The sequence below is a fragment of the Lethenteron reissneri genome, chromosome 65 (genome assembly GCF_015708825.2).
Source record: "Lethenteron reissneri isolate LAM-NWPU_2019-01 chromosome 65, ASM1570882v1, whole genome shotgun sequence".
Taxonomy (NCBI): Eukaryota; Metazoa; Chordata; class Hyperoartia; order Petromyzontiformes; family Petromyzontidae; genus Lethenteron; species Lethenteron reissneri.
This window is the reverse complement of record NC_083843.1, coordinates 8,385,223-8,409,766: the sequence shown is the minus strand read 5'-3', so window position 1 is coordinate 8,409,766 and position 24,544 is coordinate 8,385,223. Positions and strand designations below refer to the sequence as shown.

The window sequence follows — 24,544 nt, the reverse complement described above, 5'->3', positions numbered from 1 at the left end:
AATTTCTACACGGCCGGGCCGAAGCATCGAAGAACAATTATGGCATCTATTTCGCTCCAAAACAAAGATCCCTAGCCGGGATATCAGATTAAATAATCACAAGAAGTCAAATAATAAGTACGGAATTAAAGTAGAAGAGGAATCAAGGGCGGAGAAGGCTCTCAAAATTAACCAAACACAACACCCCATGGGAAGCGAGCAACACGGCCGTCTTTGTCTTTCCGAGAGGATCTCCACACGCAGGCACAAAGCTAGGAAATGACACCCATAAAGGGGGCAATGGCTCAAAGGAAATTAACACGTCTTCGAAGATAAATAAATAAAAGCATGCGCCGGGTGCTTCCACCGTGGAAACAACCGTCTTTGTCTTCCCACAACACGGACAGGAAAAAATTGCACACGCGAGGAAATAACATTTCCATGAGAGATCGGGTCATGATGAAACATCGTGAACACGGGTTCGGCATAACCAAGCAGCAAATAAGTCGGACGCAGATGGTTCAGCCCACAGGAGGGTTTTATGACACAGCCTTTGAACAACTCGGGAAGCCAAGTGGAATTTTCCAATATAAACCGAAGGAAAATCCATCCAAGGAAGATCGTCCGGGCCACGAGCCCCATATCGTCGCCAGGGCTTCGGCTCCACCACAGATCTTCACGAGCTCCGGCCTACATCTCATCTCGTCTCCGGGCTAAGGCCCCACCAGAGTTCTCCAGGGCGACAGCCATCTCTCCTCGTCGCCGCCAACGAAGAAGCTCCTGTCATCCAGAAGGACGAGGCTCGTGGAGTGGCGACGTGCGTTGCCTTGACGTGCATCGCCGAGGTGCTCGCCTGCCGCACACGAGTGAACGAGCCAGCTCCCTTGCCGCCACCACGCACGTGCTCGCCCGACCACGCAAACGAGCGCAGCCGCGCCGTCAATCTTCGTACGGGCTCAACGAGGGAGGAGTCTGAAGCAGCCGATCACCGCAGCGCGACAGCCAGGGGACCCTTCTCCGAAAGTCGTTCGTACCCACAACTTCCCTCACGTAGGCTCACACGCGCTCGCGTCGACGCCCAACCCCCTTTGAGACTATCCATTTCGTCCCTACCATCATATCAACCCTACACAATTATCGGAAGACTGATTATCAACTACATGAACCATCAGCTGGCCACGAGGAATCGTGGCCCATCGAGTGATTAAGAGTCCGTCGGTGATAAGAGTGAGGTTGTTTACCGTGCCTTTCCCTTGTTCCGCTTATCACATAGGCGATCAATAGACTCGTCGAGGCAAACTCAACCTCTCGAAATCCTCATTACGAATCGACCGAACACAGAGAGAGAATATCTTGTCAAACCAGTTTCCTTTGTCCCAGAGTCTCGCCGAAGAATTGATTAAAACAGAGGCAGATTCGCTCCCGCGCACACACGCCCTCACCCACCATTATATCAACCATTCCGTTAAGAGGATTTTTATACTTGCCGATAAATCTATTGACATATACTTTCGCCTCTTGGGTATAATAAGTGCTATATTACCGCCATAGGAAGTGTGTCATGCTTGTTTTCAAAATCGGCCAGTCGCCGATTGTGATCGATACATGGGCGAACTAATGAGATGCCTGGTAGGAAAAGTAGAGGTTACAATTGATATAAGTGTTTTTAGTCATTCAGTTCGTTAAGTGCATAAGGTCTATTCATTCATTTTAGTCAAATGCATAGTCTCGCAAATGCATAAGTGTTTATTCATTCATTTTAGTCAAATGCATAAGTGTTTATTCATTCATATTAGTTAATGCCTAATCTCGCAAATGCATAAGAGTTTTGAGTTATTCAATTTAGTTAAATGCATAGTCTCGCAAATGCATAAGTGTTTATTCATTCATTTTAGTCAAATGCATAGTCTCGCAAATGCATAAGAGTTTTAGTTATTCATATTAGTCGAAGGCATAATATCGCAAATGCATAAGAGTTTGGTTATTCAATTTAGTTAAATGCATAGTCTCGCAAATGAATTATTGACGCATGTTTGACCTGCATGATAGAATGCCACGTGTTTGTTAGAATAAAATTGTTATCACAGAAGCATATCGAGTGTTCCTTCCAAGTCCATGCAAAACTGTCTTATTCATAAGAGCTGTTACCTGCGATGAGATATGAAAATGGAGACCTAAAATATTATAACACACACTAGGATAATCGGTAAATGAATCTATGATAATCGTGTTATCCTGATTGATAACTCTGGATAAACGAAACTAAGCAAATTATCATAACTGCACACATTAACATAATCACAAGCCTCCGCATAAATTACTACGATTATCTCCGTGATTATCATAATTTATGCATATAATTACATGCACTATCATAATTTATGCATAGTAATACACACATTAACATAATTAATGCGATTTGCGCATTTTTCGGAAAATTATTTATTTTTATTATTTTTATCAAAATTTCATAATATCAACACATACAACACCGGGTAACGGGAACCCCCAGCGAGTAAATATAAGCACACACTCGCATAGCTACTCAGTGGTGTGTGTTACACTCTCATTTAGATACAAATACAGACGCATTTACAACCCATTCATAAATATATACACACACTCACATAGCTACTCATTGGTGTGAGTTACACTATCTCTCATATCGATACAAATACAGACACATTTACCACTCATTCATAAATTTGATCACACACTCGCATCGCTACTCAGTGGCGAGTTACACTGTCATCGACACAGGGAGACACTGAAATTCACAGCTATTTTTTACAATGAAGAAAACTCACGTTTATTCATGACACTGTGTGGCCTTAAAAGGTAAATGTATATAACAAGCGAGGTTTCGAGCAATGACCCCTCTTCACAGCACATCGCGAGCCCAGGGAAGAGGTAGAGCAACTCTACAAATGTGTTGAGATAAAAACATTTTTTTGCTATTTGTGCACCACTGCCAAACGCAGCATCGTCAAATCATTTCGGTGATTTGAGAACGTCTTGCCATGCTCCGGCGCTATAGAAGCTGGAGTTGTTAATTAATTAATTAACTCTTGATCCGCTAAACTCTGCCACGTGCACACAGAGAAAAACTCGTGCGTGGGAACCAATTCCAAACCCTCACATTCACTCAAGCAACGATCATCAGAGTAAAAACCCAAACACACAAGCACTCATTCAGAATAGCCCTCCTGCTTTATCCCTCAATTATGTCCTATAAAGTAGGTCCATTGCCTGAAACGTCGTTTATTATATGTTACCTTTAAGCCCCAAGCAGTGTTATTTTTGAGTTATTTTGTGACAGCGAGAGAACGTCCCATATGAAGCGGCAGTGTGCACCGCGCATGCGTGCGTTTGACTGCCGTCTGATGTTCGTGGGTGCGATGTCTTGCCTCTGTTCTTGGCTCTATATCAATGTGTTTTACATTGTATATAAACGTAAACCGTGTAAGATGTAGATTTTAACTTTTTATTTGGAGTGATTAGATGTTAACTCCCTTGCCCGGTCTGCAGGAGGTCGTGGATTCGATCCCGACCCTGACGCCTGCTGCATATTAAGAGTTTGGGTGTCTCTCTCTCCCCGTTGTCGGTTTTTCCCTCCACATTTAGAATCAACATCACGCGTTTAGAGTATTATGCTACTGCTATACATTTCCACATGGGACACATTCACAGCCTGGATGAGAATGTTCAAGATTTGTTTTCAGATTTTTTTATTCACCCAGAATACAATGACCCTTGACCCACAATACAATGTGATTCCAATTCACAGGTAACCCAGAACATAATCAAGCCTTTTTATATTTACGCGATGGAACCCACGAAACCTTTACTATTGATAATATTGGTCGCGAAAGCCTCCGTGTTAAATTCGATTTGTTTAACCAGGTGAGAACTCAAGATACCAGGATGAGTGTCGGTTGCAAGGGTGATGATGCTGCTGCTGCTTCTGCTGCTACTGACGATTCTGTTACTGCTACTAATTATATTTTTATTAATGCTGCTGGTCCTACTCCTGATGATATTGATGATACTAGCAATGATGCTGCTGCTGATGTTATTGATTATTCTATTACTGCTGATAATGATTTTATTATGATTGATGCTGGTCCTACTTCTGATACTGATTATCATGCTAACGATGGATGCTGTTGATCCTGCTGTTGTTACTAATTCTGCTGCTGATGATATTTCTGCTAATACTGCTGATGATGATCGAGTCGAGTTAAATATGAGTTGAACGAGATGAGCACTCAGGAGATCAGGATGAGTCTCATTTACAATAGTTACATGGGTCACAAAAATGAAAAAAAAAGCAAAACAAGTCAAACCAATGCCAGTGGTGGTTAGGAGATGTTAATTCCCTCGCCTGGTATGGAGAAGGTTGTGGGTTGGATTACGACCCTGACAGCTGCTGTATATTTGGAGCTTGTGGTGTTTCTCTCCCTGTAATAATACACACTGTGTGTGTGTTGCGACAAAATTAGTCGTGTTGTAATATAAGGTACATCTTTACTCTAGAGATATATCAGGCACTTAATTACTTTAACCCACTTCAAAGTCAAAGCAGATAATTAAAATATTTATCAAAACAAACTTTTATTATAAATAATATTGGTGGCAAAATACCTCCTCCCACTACAAGGTGTGGCTTCTCACTCTCTATGCCCTGTAAAATAAAACTAGTTTGGTTTGGTAGGAGGAGGGAGTCACTCGACCAATGGTTATAACAAAAATGTTTTAGCCCAGCAACGCTCGGCACACACCACGAGTAGTCCCCCCCTAGTGATGCCATCCCATTCCCACCGCGGGTTTATCGACCAACGCGCGAGTGACCACGAGGAGACGGCGCGTGTCACCCCGTAGCGTCACGTGACGCGTGTTCCCAGCACGCCCGCGATGGAGCGCCGCCCTCTCGGCGTTGAGCGCCACGCGGCGCGCGGTGCGAGGGACGATGACGACAGAGAGAACCTTGGCTCCCCCCGCCCTCCCCCACCAGTGCGCTAACCACTGCACCACCGCTCCACCCCACACTACGCACATGGCTCTCTATACACTAAAGACAAAGCAACCCCGTGTAGCCTTAACAGACTGTTAGGGCAAGTGTTGTTAGCGACCATCACGGCACACGAGGGGTTTGGTGGCCAACACCACGCCCGACCCGCCTTTGCCTCCTCAGTGGCGATGTTTACACACCACACCAGGAACTCATTTAAGGCTGAGTCGACCTAGGGGAGACCCAAGACCGATTCAGATAATCGCTATCAATGGTGTTTGCAAACTGGTCAAGGGCCTCCCCTAGTTGGACTCAGCCTCATATGAGTTCCTGGTGGAGCGTGTAAACGTCACCCCTGGGGAGACAAAGACGGCCGGGCGTAGTGTTGGCGATCATCTCCCTCGAGTGCCGTGCCGGCCTTCATAGGTGCTCGCTGCCAGAACTTTTCCCAACAGTCTGTTAAGGCTACACGGGGGATCTGTGTCTTTGTGTGCATGAGTCTGTGCGTTGTGCCCGTTTCTCTGCGCTGCTCACACTCCGTGCTCTCAGGACGCACAACTCAGATCCAGAATCCTCACTGAGTCACCGTCATTCCACAAACGCAGTGCGGGGTAGAGCGGTTGACTAAACGAGTGGTGGACGGAGTGCAACAGCTCCATGGAGTCGGCGCGGTAAAACGACAGCAGCCCCGCCTCCCAGTGCAGATGACACCCGACTCTCTGGGGAGGATCCCTCACCGGCACTGAGGTCCAGACACCACAATGACGCACGTAGCAGCTGTTGTTATCTTTATATAAAACCCAGGATGAGTGGTTCCTTCCCAGCCAGCATTCTTTACTTCTCCCTTTCCGTGCGATCGTCCCGTATGTGACTCCAACTTCACAGCTCCTTGACGCACCCCCCACGTCCACCTCCCAGTAGTGCTGACCCGACGAGAAGCTCTCGGAGCACAGGGCTTGGAACCAGTAATCAAAGCGGTGTGGGTGATCGGGGCGACCCTGGGAGACAGCGGTCAGTGTCACCGTCCTGTGAAGCGAGGAAATCTGGAGGTTGTTGTGGGCCGAGTTTGGTTCCAGAGTCGGTGAGCGTCCGTCTGCATTAACGATAATCACAGTACCCATGTAAGAACAGCACACCTATAACAATATCACTCGTGCACTAACATGCACGTACATTACGATAGATCAAGTCATAATAAGCATTATTATACATGACACTATAACGCGTAGCTATCTTTGTTATAACATGTAACAGCACTTTGTCAATCTGCTGCTCGATGAAGGCCTCCCTACACTGTCAGGGTCGTGGGGGATATTTGACCATACTTCACCACGCCGGTCACAGTGTTTTGTTTTGTCTGCACTTCCATCTGCTGTCCGCCATGTAGCCCCACAGCCTACAGCACCTGCTGCGCACGGAGGTGGCCGCCCATGCGAGTCCTACCCAGGCGCAACACCTGCTCAGCATTGCGAGATGAGAAGAGGTGGGGCGCACTGTGAGCGCTCTGTGTGGTATCGTAACAGGATGAAATGAATCTGCCACAGAATGAATGAGAAATAATATTCATGCTTCGATCCGTGCTCTATTCATGCTCGATTGAAGCTTGACCGGTGTTCTATCGGTGTTCGATCTGTGCTCGACTGGTGCTAGATGCGAGCTCGATCTTAGCTCAATCCCTGCTCGATCCATGCTTAATCAGTGCTCGAACAATGCTCGATCAGAGCTCGATCCGTGCACAATCGGTGCTCGATCTCGTGCTCCATCCAAGCTCGATAAGAGCTCGATTCGTGCTTGATCAGAGCTCGATAAGAGCTCAATTCCATGCTCAATTCGAGCTCGATCTGCGCTCGATCGGTGCTCAATCTGTGCTCGATCCGTGCTCGATTGGTGCTCAATCTGTGCTCGATCCGTGCTCGATCCATGCTGGATTGGTGCTTGAACTGTGCGTGATCGGTGCTCAATCTGTGTTCGATCTTTGCTCAATCGGATCAAGCATGGAGCATGATGGAGCACAGATTGAGCACGGATCGAGCACAGATCGAATTCCGATCGAACACGGCTCGAGTTCCAATCGAGCATGGATTGAGCACCTATCGAGGTCCGATCAAGCACCGATTTAGCTCTAATCGAGCAAGCACCAATCAAGCATCGATCAACCAGTGCTTAAGCTATGAAATGTTTAGTATGTTGGTCTGTGTGATCGATGATGGATCAAGATGTGATATTGAATATAACATTTTTTTATCGTTTAATTTATTCCTGTCACATGATTTCTGAAACTATTTTTGGGATCAAAAAGCCCATCTTCAGCCGCACCTTGATGCTGATTGGCTTGCTTCTGCATTAACATAATTTATCATTCATTCTGTCGCAAATTTATTTAATCCTGTTACAGCACTAACCACTGTAACACTAGTAATACTGTAGTTATTTACACTCGTGTGTTATGCTCTAAACATAAACACTTATAAATGGTCGTGGGGAGCAGTTTCCAAGAACACAGGATGAGATGTTACTATCCTTTGTGCAAGCACTTCCAAGAGTTCATGAACAGTGAGCCTGGTGAAATTTGGGGAGCGCATCGTCAGTAGTGTACCTTTGGTTCCTAGGGTGTTTCGAACTTTCACACTATACACCCTCCCCGAAGGCGGCCAGCGACAGGGTGATCAATCCTACGCTTGCGTCCCATTCCCAATTAGTCATAGGAGTTGCCTTGTTGTTGATAGCCAACATCCCATGGGACTATGCATGGCAGGGGCGTCCTCCTCCCTGAGTCAAGCATTGTTGACTGCATACATCCTGGCCCTCTCACTTCGGGGCCCAGCTGGGGTCTTTCCTCTTCATCCAGAGCCACTGACTGCTGCCTTCTGCCGCCTCCGATACAGCTCTGATTGCCGAACGCTGGCTCTGGCCCTTAATTCCCAGGTCTCTAAGCAGTCTGGTTGTAGATGTTGCCACAAAACCTATGCAGCCCACCTCCACTGGTCTGACTTCTGTGTTCCAGCCATGATGCCGTGCTTCGGCAGCTAGATCGGCATAGCGCAGATGTTTTCGCTCATAAGCCTCATCTACTGAGTCCTCCCAGGGTACTGTGAGCTCAATGATGAAGACCTTCTTGAGCGAACGGGACCAGAGCACCATGTCAGGTCTTAGGGTGGTGGTTGCGATCTCCGAAGGAAACACAAGTTGCCGGCCAATGTCAGCAAGCATTTTCCAATCGCGGGCCAAGTGCAGCTGGTCTCGCTCTAATGGTGTATAAGTGTTTATGCTCTAAACATAAACACTTATAAATGGTCATGGGGAGCAGTGAACTCAAACACGTACACCAAACTCTCAAGGCGAATGGATATTCTGACTATACAATCAGCAAAGCCATCACCCCAACCGTGAGGAAGGAGCCATCTGAGGATCCAATCAAAACTATCACCTTGCCATACATAGGGGTAAACAAAAAGATTTCCAAAATCATGAACAAACACAAGATCCAGGTCCGATTTAACACAGTACATAAAATTTGTGATCTGATCCCATCTGCGAAGGACAAGATTCCTGACATGCAATATCACGGCGTTTACAAACTAAGCTGTATCTGCAGCAGCAGTTACATTGGGGAAACTAAGCGACATGTCTCAGACCGTGTTCGTGAGCATGAGGTAGATTTGAAACACGGTAGGACCAATACTTCTGCCGTAGCTAATCGTTATTATAATGCGGCTGGCTCACGCGAAATGATTTCTCTAAGATGATGGCACTTTGCAAGCCCACTGGCTATCAACAAAGACTCGTTCATGAAGCCATCCATATATAGAGACAGACACAATTTCAACCGAGAGGATGGTTATAATCTCAGCAATCATTGGAAAGATGTCATCAACCACATTGGGTCATGACTTGATTTGTGTTTTTTTTGTCAAGGGAGCACAGGCCAAGTCATGATTTGATTTGTGTCGTTTTTTTGGTATCTTACCCCAGGGCACATATCCCCCGTCCACTTCGTTGTGCTGCTGGAGCGCTTGTGCCACGCCCATTTTTGAAACCTTTATAAATGGTTGCTTTTGGTGATCTTCCCTCTCTTCCCTCCTGAAGACGATCGCTTGTGTTATGATGGAAACGTCATGGTTTTTTAAACTATATTCGTATTTCTGAAAGAACCAAGAATAAGTCTACATTATAGACTGCTAGTATGCTCACTCAGGTTAAGAACCAGACTACAGTCTACATTATGGACTGTCAGTATGCTCACTCAGTTGAATAACTATTGCTACAATCTACATTATAGAATGCCAATATGCTCACCAAGTTTTAAAACCAGGTTACAGTTTACATTACAGACTGCCAGTACACTCGCTCCGATAAAGAACCAGGCTACATTCTCCATTAGTGTTGTAGTTATTTGTTTATTTATATTTATATTCCCTTCATTTTTCTAATTACGTGACTTTTACCGAAAGAACCACATAATAGTATTGGAGTGCTTAGCATGCAACACAAATTTGATGTCCGCTCACGGCCAATACCAAGGATGGATTATCTGAATCGGTCCTGGGCCCCCCAGGTCGACTCAGCCACAAATGAATACATACCCGGGACAATGTGTAAGCATCGCCACTTTGGAGATATAGGGGGCCGGGCGTAGTGCTGGCCACCCACCCCCTCGTGTGCCGTGCCGGCCTTAATAGATACTCGCTAACAGCACTTGCCCACTAGTCTATTCAGGTTATATGAGTGATCGTTGTGTATATAAATTAATCGGTATATATTGATACGCGTTGTTTTGTAAGTAACTTTTTGTTGTTGACTGTGTAGTGATTTACATGGGCAACTCAGGTTATGCCTTGATCTGGCTGTCAAATAAAACCTAAAGTTGCCTTTGATTCTGAGATCTTCAGGTTGTAACACTGAACCCTAAGAATACTCAAGGTGTCTGTATCTCGCTGCCTCATGTACCAATAATAAATCCTAAAAATCTTACCCAAATTAATAGCATCCTCATTCAATCATACACACGTGTAGTGTTAATAGAGATAATGGAAAAGTGATTTACACTCATCTGTGTGTGTGTACTATATATTGTGTAGGTATATTGATACATGTTCCATAACAATTTAACTTTTTGCCTATATAGTGATTTACACGGTCAACCAAGGTCAAGCCCTTGGCTAGCTGTTTGATAAAACTCTTAATATTAGCACAGAATCCTAAATGTGCCTTTGATTCTGAGAGCCTAAGGCATTAACACTGAACCCTATGAATCCTAACTGTGTCTGAGTCTGGATATCGTAGCCTCAAGTACTAATACTGAATCATAAGAATTTCAGCCATAGCGTCTCTGTGTAAAACACTTACACACACACACGCAGAATAGCAACAGCATCCACATTCAATAATATACAGGTGTATGGTTAATAGAGCTCATGTAATACTCCTTTAGACTCGTGTGTGGGCTGTATATTAACGTAGAGGTATTACAATACAGAACTGAAAGCTGTCCACCAGTTCAACTACTTGGGGTGCGTGATCTCGTCTGACGCCAAGATCAACAACGAAGTCGACAACAGGCTGGCCAAGGCAAACAGTGCATTCAGCAGACTATACAAACGTGTCTGGAACAACAGCAACCTTAAAAGAGACACGAAGGTCAACGTCTACAAAGCTGATAATTGGTGTTTTACCCTTCTATCTGGCAACATAACTGACACCTTTTTACAAGGAGTCATGTTTGCATAGACCGCAATACCTGCAGTCATAATACAAACAAAATACATAACTCTGATAATGTGCACTGTCCTTGAAGTTGATTGGTCCACACCCGAGACAGCTTTCCTTAGAGCCTAGTCTCACATGGGTTGGACCAGATGACGCCAAAAGGCGCACAACTCAAAGACAATGCACCATCAGAGTATGAGAGTTATGTTTTTGTTTGCATTATGACTGCAGGTATTGTGGTCTATGTAGCTGAAGAACCAAGACCAGCCAGCTTAGGACCCTGGACCCCCTCGCCCCATTGTCCTTGTAAGGGCCGGGACGCTGTGTGGGCCAGTGGTGGGACTCTGGAACTCCCGGCTCTACGCCCTTGTAAGGGGGAGGTCCGAGGAAGCCAGAGTCTAGACCCGCACCTTGGCTGGGTCAGGTCAGGTAGCCTCCCCTAGGGTAATCATAGCCGGAGGACCCGAGAGCGTAGCCAGTGTCAGGCACGCTAGAAGTGGGCGGTGTCTCTAGGCTGTATCAGTGCTGTTTACGTGGTGTGTTTGAATAAAGAATTTGTCTCTTCAAAGTGTCTCTGGAACTCATTACATATGTACAGTGATACACATGGTCATCCACAGTTATACCCCATTCTTGGTCTGTGAGCCTCGGGTATTATCACTGAATCCCAATAATCTTTCATGTGCATTGGCAGGGATATAGCAGTTTCAAGCATTTTTGATGAATTCTGAGAATCCTAATGCTGAGTTAGTCTGGCTATGAACCTCATGCATTAACAATGAAACCATTTGCATCACAACGGTGATGTAGTCTGACTCTCGTCTGATGATGACATCTATCACCGAGAAACCTCTGTTAATATATTAATCTGCAACAATAGTTAATTTGGCCAATGACATTCTCACTCAATAATCATATACTAGCACCTCCAATTAGCACGGTTCGCTACGTGCAGTGGGAAATAAGTTCAACATACAGGTGTAGTATTAATAAAGCACTGTAGGAGCGATTTACACTCATTTGTGCGCTATACATTAACATCTAGATAATACACTACCTGTGTATTAGCATGTCTTATGGTATGCAGAGTAATATAAATGATCACCTGAGGCTGGGATATCGATACTGAACCCTACGAATTATAAAAGTTGCTCGAGCCTAAATGTAACAGCCTCGAACAGGAATAATGAATCCTGACATTCTAAAACGAGACTTTATGTGAGTCTCAGGCCTTTACACTTATCCATATTTTGATGCCCTCGCTCCTGGGTGAGAGTGAACTAAGTGCTTTTAGCAATGGAGGGTTGCGTTTGTTGTGCAACGTTCGGAGACTAAGCTAAGGCTAGACTCACAGCACATGAGGACAATGACTCTTCTGAGTAGGAGTTAGAACTGGGGATTGAACCCTGAACCCTAGTATCTGGAGACTGGAATCCGTTGTTTCAATAGACAAGGCCTCCCCTCCACACTGGGGCAGGAGTGATGAACTCACAGACGAGAGGGAGCAGTCTGCCCATGATTCTCTCAAGGGAGCGGATCGTGGGGGTGTCCAGTGGAGTCAGAGCTGGGGGCAGAGACTTCTTGGGAACTTTTCCCCTGTGACAACGATTAGAAAAAAACGAATAGCATCACCACACACACAGCATCACCACACATACACAGCATCACTACACACACGCAGCATCACCACACACACACAGTATCACCACATGCAGACAACGTTTAAAATGCAGCATCATTAAATGGATCCTCTGTCCCACTCACAGATTATGCCCCATACATAGCCCCTATGCAATACTTAGCCATCTATTTACGCAACATTAGCATGGCCACAAACATCCAGTTTGTAACATAGGCTCAATATAAACATCCGATTTTCCACATACAGATTATTATCACAGACATCACCAGTACACACAGCAAATGGTCCATGTTATCACAAAGAGCATCATCACTCACATATGTATGTGTGTATAGTTAGCTTATTTCGCACCGAACTTAGCCAACCATGATAATCGATGGTGCGGGTTAATGACAACAACCTAAACAGAAAGCAGTTGTAAAGAAATTAGCTGGGATAGCATCGTTTAAAGTAATTCAAACGTACAGTTACATCAGAACCACCTGACGTTAACTTAAATTTATACAACAGTGATTTAAATCACTATGCAAGTAAAATTAAATCAAGTCAAATAAAAGCACACAGCTCAAGGCTCCCACACTGCACCGCCTTGTGGTGCTGCTCTGTGATGGTTGAGTGTCTGTACCTGCGCGCCTCCTCCAGGTGTCCCTGTGGGATACAGAGAGAAGCGTCACGTGATGCTGCCTCCATTCACTCTCAAGGCATCGCTCGAGTTCCCTCTGCGATCTCCATGACCGGAATATGAATCCCACGTCTTGGCTAATGACCCCGTGAAGGCCAAAACCATATCCTTGATTTGAAGTTTTCGTGACTGCAAGGATCCATACTCTTGGTTTTTTATCCTTGGTTAAAAAGTGACGCGATATTCTCAAGAGCTGAGCATCTCAACCGTTTAGCCAGGGTTTGAGTCCCCTTCAGCCTTGGGCAGTGCTAATTTCCCATGGCTTGAAACAGCCTCTCAAAATGATGAGAAATTTTTATTTCTGCAGAGGCAATTCAAGTGTGTACATTAAAGGTGCTTGAGAATAGGTATCAAACACCTGACAGCAACAGAGCAACTGTTTAGAAAATAGTCGATTAAATAGCATAACATCAGGATTTAAAATTCAACTTAATTTGAATTTCATCTTCACGGTAACATGTGGAATTATCTGCAGGCAATGCGACAAGAGAAATTATTCATTTAGATAGATAGTGGATTTTAAAATGCAGCCACTATCGTGGTCAAGTTCCAAGCATCTGAACTCTTGAACCAACAGTTTCTCTACTGCTGAGGGCTCTGTCAATCTGGGGCACTCGCCCTGGCTTCGCGAGCGCTCTACCTGCAGGAACGTGAGCGAGTCCCCCTCCTTCTGCAGAGAGTGCAGGCGCGCGGCTGCTGCCTGCAGCTCGCTGATCTCGTGCTTGTAATGAGCGATGTTCTCGTCGATCTGGGACAGCAGCTCCTTCTCCTTCAGTTCCGCGCGATGTAAAGCCGTTGTCTCGTCCTCATCCAGTGCTGTTCTCAGGCGGGAGAACTGGGCTTTGATTCGCTCCTTCACCCCAGTCAAAGATCCCTGTCGAGACGCGCCAATTCTAATTATTCCCCGTTCCCCTCTACATTAAGAAATCTCCCTCCTTATCCTCGTTCGTCTCTCAAAGCTCACCCATTCCCTTTCTCTCCCCTCGCCCCTCCATTTCTTCCCATCCCTCCCCTGCCCTTTTGTGACCCCTATGTGCCCTCTGTTACGGTCACGGATTTCTTGGCCCTTGCATGCCCCTGTCCTCTAACTTTATTTTTGTTACCGTTTTTTGAAATATATAAAGCGCCTTGAGATAGCGCACTCTATAAATATGAGATAATATAACATTTTCCATGAGCCGTGATTATCATTATGATTAATGATCAAACCACCTTGGTTTGATCCGAACATTTCCGAATTCATGAAAACTAGAGATGTTGCCTCGAATAAAAAGAAACGTCCAAAAACCCTCTCTACTTGGATTAACTCTAGAAAAATAAGGGTATAAATGTACTCACAAAGTAAGAAACACAAAATTTTCTTACCACCACAAAACTATAGGAAAGATAAATATTCTTCCAAAAACTCTGCATTGGATGGCAAAGAACTGTTCACAAAACAAGACATTGCCAATGGATTTAATTCTAATTTTGGATCAGCAGGAACTATATATTTGACAAAACACATCAGAGTAAAATTTATTTTAATACACCACTGTTCACATAACTCATTTCTTCCTCTTCATACATCAATCTTAAAATGTTGTCTTGAAAGTCATCGTCCATATTTCTTCTTTAGTGTCCTATCTGAACTGGATGTATTGGATAAACTAACATAAATTAAGACATCATCCACGAGAGAAGACGATTTGCCTGCATTTGATTCACCATGGAAGTGGAGAATGATGGCAAACTACCATTTTTAAATCCTTTATATTAAGTTCGCTTGCTTGCTTGCTTAGGACCATGCAAATCTTTCGGTCGTTTTTTAACCCACTTCCCGTGATCCAATCGAGCTGACATTTTCCACACAGACTCGTTGTGCGTGACAATTAATGTTCGTGAAAAATTTTTCCTAAATTTTACACTTTTTAGGACAAAAATATTATATTTAATTACCAATTGCTTAATGCTGCCATGCAATCATCTGACCCATAGGTGGCAGCCATCTCAAGCCAGAGGACGAGAGGACTCTAGCCGCCACGCATATAAAGGATTTATAGTGAAAAACTTTGTTTTTATGGGTTATACTTGTTAAATCCTTTATATTAAGTTCGCTTGCTTGCGTGCTTGCTTACGACCGTGCAAACCTTTCGGTCGTTTTTTAACCCACTTCCCGTGATCCAATCGAGCTGACATTTTGCACACAGACTCGTTGTGCGAGACAATTAATGTTCGTGAAATTTTGTTTCCAAAATTTTACACTGTTTAGGGAAAACAAATTAAATATTTAATTACCAATTGTTTAATACTGCAGACAATCATCTGACCCATAGGTGGCAGCCATCTCAAGCCAGAGGACGAGAGGACTCTAGCCGCCACGCATATAAAGGATTTATTGTGAAAAACGTTGTTTTTACGGGTTAATTTTTACATTTATTCAAATAGAACTCATTCATGGCTTTGGCTGAACGTCACAGTATAGGAGCCCAGAGCGTAACCCCTCCACAGGCCGTGGCGGAGTAGCGCAGTTGGTAGTGCCCTCGCTTCCCATGCCAAAGGTCGCGGGATCGATCCCCGCGTCCTCCACAGGCGAATACATTTTAAATCCTTTATATTAAGTTCGCTTGCTTGCTTAGGACCGTGCAAATCTTTCGCTCGTTTTTTAACCCACTTCCCGTGATCCAATCGAGCTGACATTTTCTACACAGACTCGTTGTGTGTGACAATTAATTTTCGTGAAATGTTTTTTCCAAAATTTTGCACTGTTTAGGGAAAACAAATTAAATATTTAATTACCAATTGCTTAATACTGGCAGACAATCATCTGACCCATAGATTGCAGCCATCTCAAGCCAGAAGACGAGAGGACTCTAGCCGCCACGCATATAAAGGATTTAGAATGAAAAACTTTGTTTTTACGGGTTTACTTGTTAGATGTTCTGTTTGAGAGGTGACCTGATGGAACCTTAGGACATTCTGTCTACAGGAAAGCCACCCACACAGATTACTACTTGAAACCTGATTCCCACCACCACCCGGCTCAAAATAATTCTCTCATCAAAACACTATACCACAGAGCTCATGGCATTTCTGACCAACACCACCTGGCCAGTGAATTAAAACATGTACATCGGGCCCTCAAGATGAATGGATATTCTGACCGCACGATCCGCTAAGCTGTTTCTCCCACCATACAGAAACAACCACTTGAAACTCCGATCAAAATTATCACGTTGCCATACATAGCAGGCGTGACCAAAAAGATATCCAAAATTCTAAACAAACATAAGATCTAAGTCCGATTCAGTACAGTACATAAAATCCATGATCTAATCCCATCTGTAAAATATGTAATTCCTGACTTGCAATACCCTGGAGTCTATAAACTGAGTTGCAGCTGTGGTGATTGTTACATTGGGGAAACGAAACGTCATATCTCCGATCGTCTCCGCGAGCACGAGTTAGATCTGAAACACGGCAAAATTGAGTGTTCCGCCATTGCCGAACATTGCTACAACGCTGTGGGCTCTCATGATATTGTCTTTTCCGAGACCAGCGTGCTCTGCAAACCTTCTGGCTACCATCAAAGGTTTGTACACGAAGCCATCCAGATATACAAACACAGACATAACTTCAACCGTGATGATGGGTCCAAACTGAGTAATCATTGCAAAGATCTTATTAACCATGTAAAACATATTTAACTACACATTTGTACCATCTTATTTGACAGGTACTATTCTACTTTACCGAGTGTTGACATCCCCAGCGTTTAACAGTACTGCCTTTTTTGTATTTGGATTGTCAGCCAACACCGGTTACAACCCAAAGTCGAGGTACACTGATTGTTCTCTTTTAGCCCCGCCCACCCCCCCCAACACGTTCCATTCACTGGCTACCACATTCAGATAAGCCCATCCCCCTCCCCCCTTAACTTGTGTAATAAAAGGACTCAGACACTTTTTTCTGTCTTCGTGTCCTTTATTGGGTTCTTGTCTTCTCCCACACGGCACTCTGTTATAACTCTGTATTTATAGCCCCCGGCTGTTGACTCTATTATAGCTTCCTTTCTCTTCCCGCAGACTCTCTGCTTCATCTACCGTAACCCCCTCCCTGCAGACTCGCTGCTACCCCTATGCAGACTCTCGCTGCCACCCCTATGTGCAGACCCTCTGGCTGCTACTGTATGCAGACCCGCTGCTGACTCTGTATGCAGCCCCGCTGCTGACTCTCTGTGCAGCCCCGCTGCTGGCTGCAGCCTCCTCGCTGCTTCGGGTCGGTCACCGCTGGCCAACGGTGCCAATCCTCGCTCCCCCGTGTTCGTGGCGATCTCGCCACCCTCCGCTTCGCCCTTCGTGGCCTCTCTCTGTTCCTGGTTCCCCATCACTCCCTATCCTCTTCCGGTTCCCCTCCTTCTATAGCTCAACCCCTCTCCCCCCACGTGACCTAACTCCTCCCCTCATGACGGCACCTCCGGAGGGCCGTTTACGCCCGCATTACACTTGTATTTAAGAGCTTGTCTCTTGGAATTTTGCCTCACTTTATACAATACATTTTAGCTGTGACGGTCCCACCTGATGACGGAGACTTGTGTTGCCTCCGAAACGTCGTTATTTATTATTTCATTTCTATAGTTTTCATTATTTATTTTATTATTTATTTTTCCCTACGTGACTTTACCGAAAAAAACCTAAGAGTAAAATGTCCCTTGCCATTTCACTCTCTTAATTAAACAAACCCTGATGCCTGGAAAGTTGAAACGTTCAAATTCCAACCACTGCATATGAATATTCTTAAACTTCATCTAATTACAGTTAACTATTAATACAGCACAGAGTCAGGGTTTTTCGAATATGACTAGTTGCATGTTTTTATTAACATGCACTTATCCATACATAAGTGCCATGATTTATTGGTTCAGCATACAAACTTGCTAACGAATTATGTAAGTTGAACTAGCCTTTTGCCGGTCCAAGGACGGGTGTATTGTAGTAAATCTGAAACTTTAAAGCGAAAAGAAGACCGCAACGTGATATCCATTGCATCAATTCGTGTGCAATGTGTCAGGGCGCGGTGACACAGACCTTTTTTTTTAAAGGTTATAATCCCTTGTTCATCATGACATCCTTTTTACTTCGACGTCTCAACAGCGTTACGGAGATCGCGTGACGTGAGGGTTCTGCCTTTGTAGTGAGGGTTATAAGTTGATGCCGAGGAGGGGTGAGGAGGTGCCGCGGCCCCCCATGTGGAGTGACGTCACCCGCTAATTATTATGAATGGGGGGGGGTGTCCATTTGGAGGACGTCACCTGTTAATGATTTTTAATTAGGGGGGCTGTTCGATGTGGAGTGATGTCACCTGCTCATGATTATTCATGAGGGGGGCTGGTCGACGTAGAGTGACGTCACGAGCGTTGCACACAGACATTCTTTGCTCATTGTAGTAGCTAATAATAATGGGGGGGGGGTCCATTTGGAGGTCGTCACCTGCTAATGATTAACGGGGGCTGTCCGAAGTGGAGTGACGTCACTTGCTCATGATTATTAGTGAGGGGGGAGGGGACTAATCCATATTGAGTCACGTCACCCGTTCATGATTATTAACGAGGAGGGGTTGGGGGGTGTCCATTTAGAGGACGTCACCTGCTCATGCATATTAATGAGGGGGGCTGGTCGATGTGGAGTGACATCACGAGCGTTCAGGACATTCCTGGGTGATTCTAGTAGGTATATGAATTATGTAAATTCTCCACGACCAAAATAATATGTATTGCAGGGGTATAACCAGAGCCCCCCCCGACCGCCTTTGTCTTTCCAGTGGCTGTCATTGCATGCTGCTGCAGGAATCAATTTTAAGGATAAGTCGACCTAAATCGGAGTGGAAGGCTAGTTCCAATAAACATGGCTACGACATTTTAAAACAAAAACTCAAACAGAAAACCATTTGTAGTGTAAAAAAGCACATACTCTTAAACAGCATTTAAAAAGATGTTACTGTGGTGCCACGACTGCGGAGCAACTCCGCAAGCGCCGCAACTACTCCCTGGCTCCCACACTGAGCACACACACTCAGCATACACACATTGTGTACTTGCGGGGGATTGCCTGGCACAATGGGTTTTAATTCGAAGAGTCCCTAGGAGAAAAGTCCCACGGTTTCCTGGTGCCAGGAGATTGGCCGACCGTTGCTGGACAGGTCACATTGCGGTGCCCCTGAGTTGGCGTAAAATTGTATGGGCGCAAAAAAAAGATTCACTGGGCCAGCCGCAATGAGTCATGAACGACAACGGGAGGGGCGGGGTGGAATATTAAGCGAGCAAACCAGACCATGAGTTCAGGGGATCGCAGCGCTACGACCTCCCCCGGACCCAGACCGAATACACACTAGCAGGGGTGTATTTGCCAGCCGGACGTATTTCCAAATTAACGGGGATGAGTAAAAAATGAATGAGTACGGATGGATAGACCATGGGTCACAGAAGTAACCGTCGTGGTGCTCCATGTAAGGGAAGAAAAAACGAGTGAAAATCACAGGTAGGCACACGATTGGCCGCGCGGGATGACGTGACCCTGGGCTTTTGAAGTCAGGGGGGACAAAAAGAGGCGCCTGGGACCGTTCAGATCAGATCTCGTCTTCAACCTCTTGGCCGCCAAGACCCACTCCCTACCGTCCTGCCTTCTCACGCCACTTGCAGCATCTGTGCGACGCCAGCGAGTGCTGCTACGAGGCAGTGATAGGTAAAGTTATCATTCTTCACAAATAGCACCAATCACATTCCTGCATTTCCCATAAATATGCTAAATTCTTCTTGATATGCAGATTATTTTGCTAATGCGCATTCCCCCCCCCCCCCCTTCCAAACCAACTTAAATAGACGCTCCAAGCGTGGTGGTGTTTTCTTTTAGACGCTGTCGCCTCGACAGACCTGGTCTTCACCTGAGGATGGCTGCTTGTGTTGTGGCCGAAACGTCGTGAGAATTATTTTATTATGTTTTATTTTTATTATTTTATTACTTCCCTTCTACGTGACTTTACTGAAAGAACCAAGAAGAGGGTTATCATTCCTCCTTCTCCCTTTGACTATCACAGCATACATGTGATGCCGTGAGTACAGCCGCGAGGTACGTGATAGGGCACGTGAGTATTTGGGGACTTGGGCAGCCATAGGCTAGGCTCTGATCGCAGAATATTACCTCCGGGCAATGCGGGGTTTGCACCGTGAATAAAAGTTAGCATTTAGCATCGGTGTGGTGTCTGTGATTTACGTGTGGAGCGCCTGTGTGGGGAAATGCGTTGCGAGGGTGAACGTGGAGCCGCAGCACGGGCGCGCGTTGAGGTAATCGTTCGCAGGTGTGGGCGCGAGCGTGCCGCTGCATGCTGTGTTAGTGTAAGCTGTGGTGTACGCGAGTGTGTGGCTTAACTCCGTGTGGCTGTGAGCCAGCAGCACGAGTATGTTCCTCAGAGAGGGTGCTAGCACTAGGGGCCCGATCACTCGGTTGGCGGGGGCCCAGTGGGAGCCGACTGACGTGGTGGAGAAGGAAGTGGAAGGGGCGGACGTCGTGCCCCACACTGCCTCGCGAAGGCGGTGGGGTGGACGTTGGCCCCCACATTACCTTCACTCATCTTACCTTGGCGAGTCGATGAGTTGTGCTTTATTAGAGGTATTCTGAGAGGATTAAACACCTGTCTAGGATCATATCCGTACCTTCTTTAATTATTGGCACTGGCTGACTCTTCCCATATTTCACGTCCTTAAAACTGTATTGTGCCTAAAATCTGTAAAACCATCCACGGGCGACCTTGAATGATTTTTCTTTCACTGCTTCTTCTTCTCCCAACTCCTTTTTCAGGTCCTCATACAAGCTTAGGGCCTTCTCCTGAATGAAGGCAAAGCTGATCGGTGTGTTCTTGTTGTGAGGATTCTCGACCCATAACGCCAGCAATCGTTCCATGTTTTTACCTAACACTGCATTGCCATGTGATTTTTAACATCCGAGTGCTTTAAAATATGCCTAGCTTTACTTTAAATTGTATCAGCATTCTTCACTATCGTATGTTCACTCGTTGGAGGAAGATTCAAATGGCGCCCAATATCAATCGTAAGTCCACCTTTTCTACCACGCTTTATCACTTCCATTTTGACATCGAGCAAAATATAACTGCGATTTTTCTTACGTTTCCAACCTGCACTGTCACTTGCACTGCCACTAGCACTAGGCTTGCTACTCATTGTTGAAGGGTTGCGACAATATTTTGAGAGAAAGTCCACGCCTATTACAAGGAGCACTAAAGTGGGATTGAAAAGACGGCGGCGTATGCGCAAAATACTCGTTGTACAGTACGTTTTACAAGTTGTAAAGAACTTAGCTGAACTGAGTCGAAAACGCCATAACGACGTGTGTGTGAGACATTTCACGTTGAGTTCCTCACAAAGTGACATGAGTGCAAAACAACGTACATTGAGGAAACGTATATTGGGAACCCCTTGTACTTATGTTCTCCACAACGTGTTATTTTCGGTAAACTATAAATATCACCAGCTGAATTGATGTCCTATTTTACAGCAGGATTTGCGATACAATGGATACTTATGCATGCGACAACACACACAGGATCATACTAATATTTTGAAGAAATATCAAAAGTAGACGCAATTAATTAAATATCTTTACCATAAAATTTACGCCACCAATACATTACGTTTTAAGTAATCATTGACTCTACATTGTGTCTACTTTCGAGTTGGGTGCGTGTCATGAGAGCAACTGTGTTTTCCTGCATTCCTTGTACCATTTTGAAGTCGCATCTCGTGTTTATTCAAGCATTCAACAGACGATTTCCTATCGTATTTAATTGTCATCTTCACTCGTTTAATTTATAGTTTATAATTCAATACAGTCGTTGCTCCATACTGTGTTATTTAATCTCACCCATAGCAAGTGATTCGAGTTATCCTGCGAAATGCTTTCCAGTCTCACGAGATATTAACTTTTTTTTCTTACATAAACGTTGCATTAAGAAAAGAATACAGTACATTTCAAGCACCCATAGGCATATTAATGTGATATCCTGCACAGTCATTACACATTGACACAAGACTAACAGAGTTCAATGAAACTACGGAGTTGTCCTCAAAGCAAAGGTCGCAGACTCATTGCAGGGTGCAGGTAACGGGGTCAGAGTCCATGCGCGGTACCTGCACGTCCTTGCGAGCTGCCTCCATCCGTCCCATGAACGCCTCCGCCTTCTTCCTCTTCTCTTCCACCGCTTGCTTCTCTTCTCCAACTCCACTCTGTAAGAGACAAAGTCACCAGAGGAGACTCAACTTCCTAAGTGGCTCCCTCTCAGCTCAACTCCACACGGAGCCCTCCACAGTGACCGTTTTAAGATGCTCACCAGAAAAGAGTCCAATGAAGTCGGCTTTAAAGGAAAAGACAATGGAGAGAGAATCATCCCATCCTGATGGTTTTTATTTAATCGGCTAGGTTCATGGTATTGTTCGCTCCTGAGTGGCTCCCACTCAACCCACGCGGGCCTCACCTTCCGTGTCCGATGCTCATCCTCCAGTGGGATGAATGTATGACCCGTGTGGTCACCTGCGATGGTGCAGTCCCTGCACACGAGGCTGACGTCTTGCTTGCAGTAGAACTTGAGCTCCTCTTTGTGCCTCTTGCACTTGCGTGCTTCAGGGTTCACATCTGGTGAAACCAGGACGTGGTCATTAAACTTTTTCTTCTTCAGGTGAGGCACAAGATGCTCCGTGCAGAAGGACGTGTCGCACCTGAGGCAGGTCTTCACTGCAGGCGTATTTCCTTCTGGGCAGTTATCACAAAAAACAACACCAGCAGCAGAAGCAGCAACCATGGTCTCAGTCACTCGCAGCTGCTCTATGAGGTTGGCGATCGTCACGTTCCTGGTCAGCTGGGGTCGTCGAGGGAAGGTCTTGCGGCACTGCGGGCAGCAGTACAAGTCTGTCTCCTTCCAAGCGTCCTCCAGGCACTGGAGGCAGAACGAGTGGCCGCAGCTCAGCGTGGAGGGGCAGTCAAACGTGCCCAGGCAGATGGTGCAGGTCAACTCACGGTCCACGTTCTCAGCGGGAGTTGCACTCGCCATGACCCGAGGATGCACCCGAAGTTAGTCACGCCTTGTCGCTCAGAAACATATTTTAACAAAAATACTTTTACATTTATAATCTCTTGATATGTTGAATATCATTGACGAGATGTGTTCTGTGCACAACTCACAGGGCGGAGGCGAGCAGGGGAATGAACTGACTTCACCTGCAGTTAAGTTATAAATACTATGAGACACGCCCTGGAATGTTCCATAACGCGCCGGGGTCACCTGTGTAGACGTGGCGTTACAGTCACGCACTGTGTTATGTACAAAAACACCCATCAATAGCAGCCAGGGAGAAAGCCATAATGGTTTGGCCTACAGGCTAATTGAACGGCAAGGGTCAGGCTGTGTGCATTGCCACAGTGGAACTGCACCTTGAACAAACATTCTCATGTAATCGTTTTCAACCTTTGTCAAATAATATTTTAACTACTGGCTTCATGCATCCTATGTTCCTCTGTCAAATATTTGTTTTATTTATGTATTCCTAGGAAACCTTTTTTATTCTAGGTAGATGGTGGTTGTATGTATGTGTAGTGGCATTGAATGAGTTACTGTAGCGTGTGCCGCTGAGAGATTGGTAGACTTAGGAATAACAGCCCGTTCTACTTGTTGCACCTGTGGGCAAGGCACGGATCTCTCTAGGGGATCCAAATGAGTACGGGGCCGAGGGCAGAGCCTGACCACGCTGGGCAGGATATAAGGCGAGCTCCGACTCACAGTTGGGGCTGCTGTGCTCTGGAGTGGACCTTGCCGAGCCTCGTCATCGTTGTGATAGGTTTTCTCTCCCTTGCCCCGAGCAGGCACCCTGGCTGTCAGGCCAGCGGCTGCTTTTCCAACTGGCATGGAGATCAGCCAAGCTGCCGAGACGAGCAAGGGCGATCAACCCCCGTCGACGACTGCTGAGGTGGAAATGGTCGCGACTCGTCAACCAGGAGGATGGAGGTCAGTGCAGGAGGGCGATACGGCGAAAGCTTCAACCTCAGACGGGAGGATGCGGGATTGGGAGGACGCTTGGAGGCAATGGACAAGAAGAGCAGAGGTACCAGCGCAGAGGGAGGTGGCCCCCGCCAGCCTGAGTGGGGAGGCAGAGGGAAAGGTGGACCTTGCAGGCCAGCAGGCACATGGCGCCCGGAGCGTGACTGATAAGGGAAAGCCCTGATCTGTGGGCACAGGAAGACCCCAGGTACCCGCAGGGTGGTGGCGCGGGAGAACCAGTGTGAATTTCGCACCGGTCCACGGAAAGAGACACAATTGTGTCCGAATGGCATTCAAAGAGGATATGCCAGACGATGTCACTATCGGCCGCGCGAGTTTTGTGAGGACTGTGGTGGTCTGGATATGACAGGTGGACCCTAAGGACTTGTTCTGTCTGATAGCCTTGCCAGGCGGCCGCGCCTTTGATATCAGTTTCAGGACAAGC

General features: G+C 45.8%; 2 protein-coding genes across 2 annotated transcripts in view; both read right to left on the bottom strand.

The window, feature by feature from the left end:
• Positions 1–24,544, bottom strand: part of AP3M2 (adaptor related protein complex 3 subunit mu 2) — a gene marked incomplete at its 5' end in the record, with an annotated part of 280,782 nt that overhangs the window by 196,076 nt on the left and 60,162 nt on the right. The gene's annotated exons all lie outside the window — the stretch shown is intronic.
• Positions 5,536–23,226, bottom strand: LOC133359732 (E3 ubiquitin/ISG15 ligase TRIM25-like). Its single transcript, XM_061578257.1, has 6 exons — positions 22,543–23,226; positions 22,199–22,294; positions 13,661–13,894; positions 12,964–12,986; positions 12,189–12,292; positions 5,536–6,083 (listed from the first exon to the last, which is right to left on the bottom strand). Exons 1-6 carry the CDS (start codon positions 23,113–23,115, stop codon positions 5,536–5,538), a joined length of 1,578 nt encoding a protein of 525 aa, XP_061434241.1. The 5' UTR covers positions 23,116–23,226.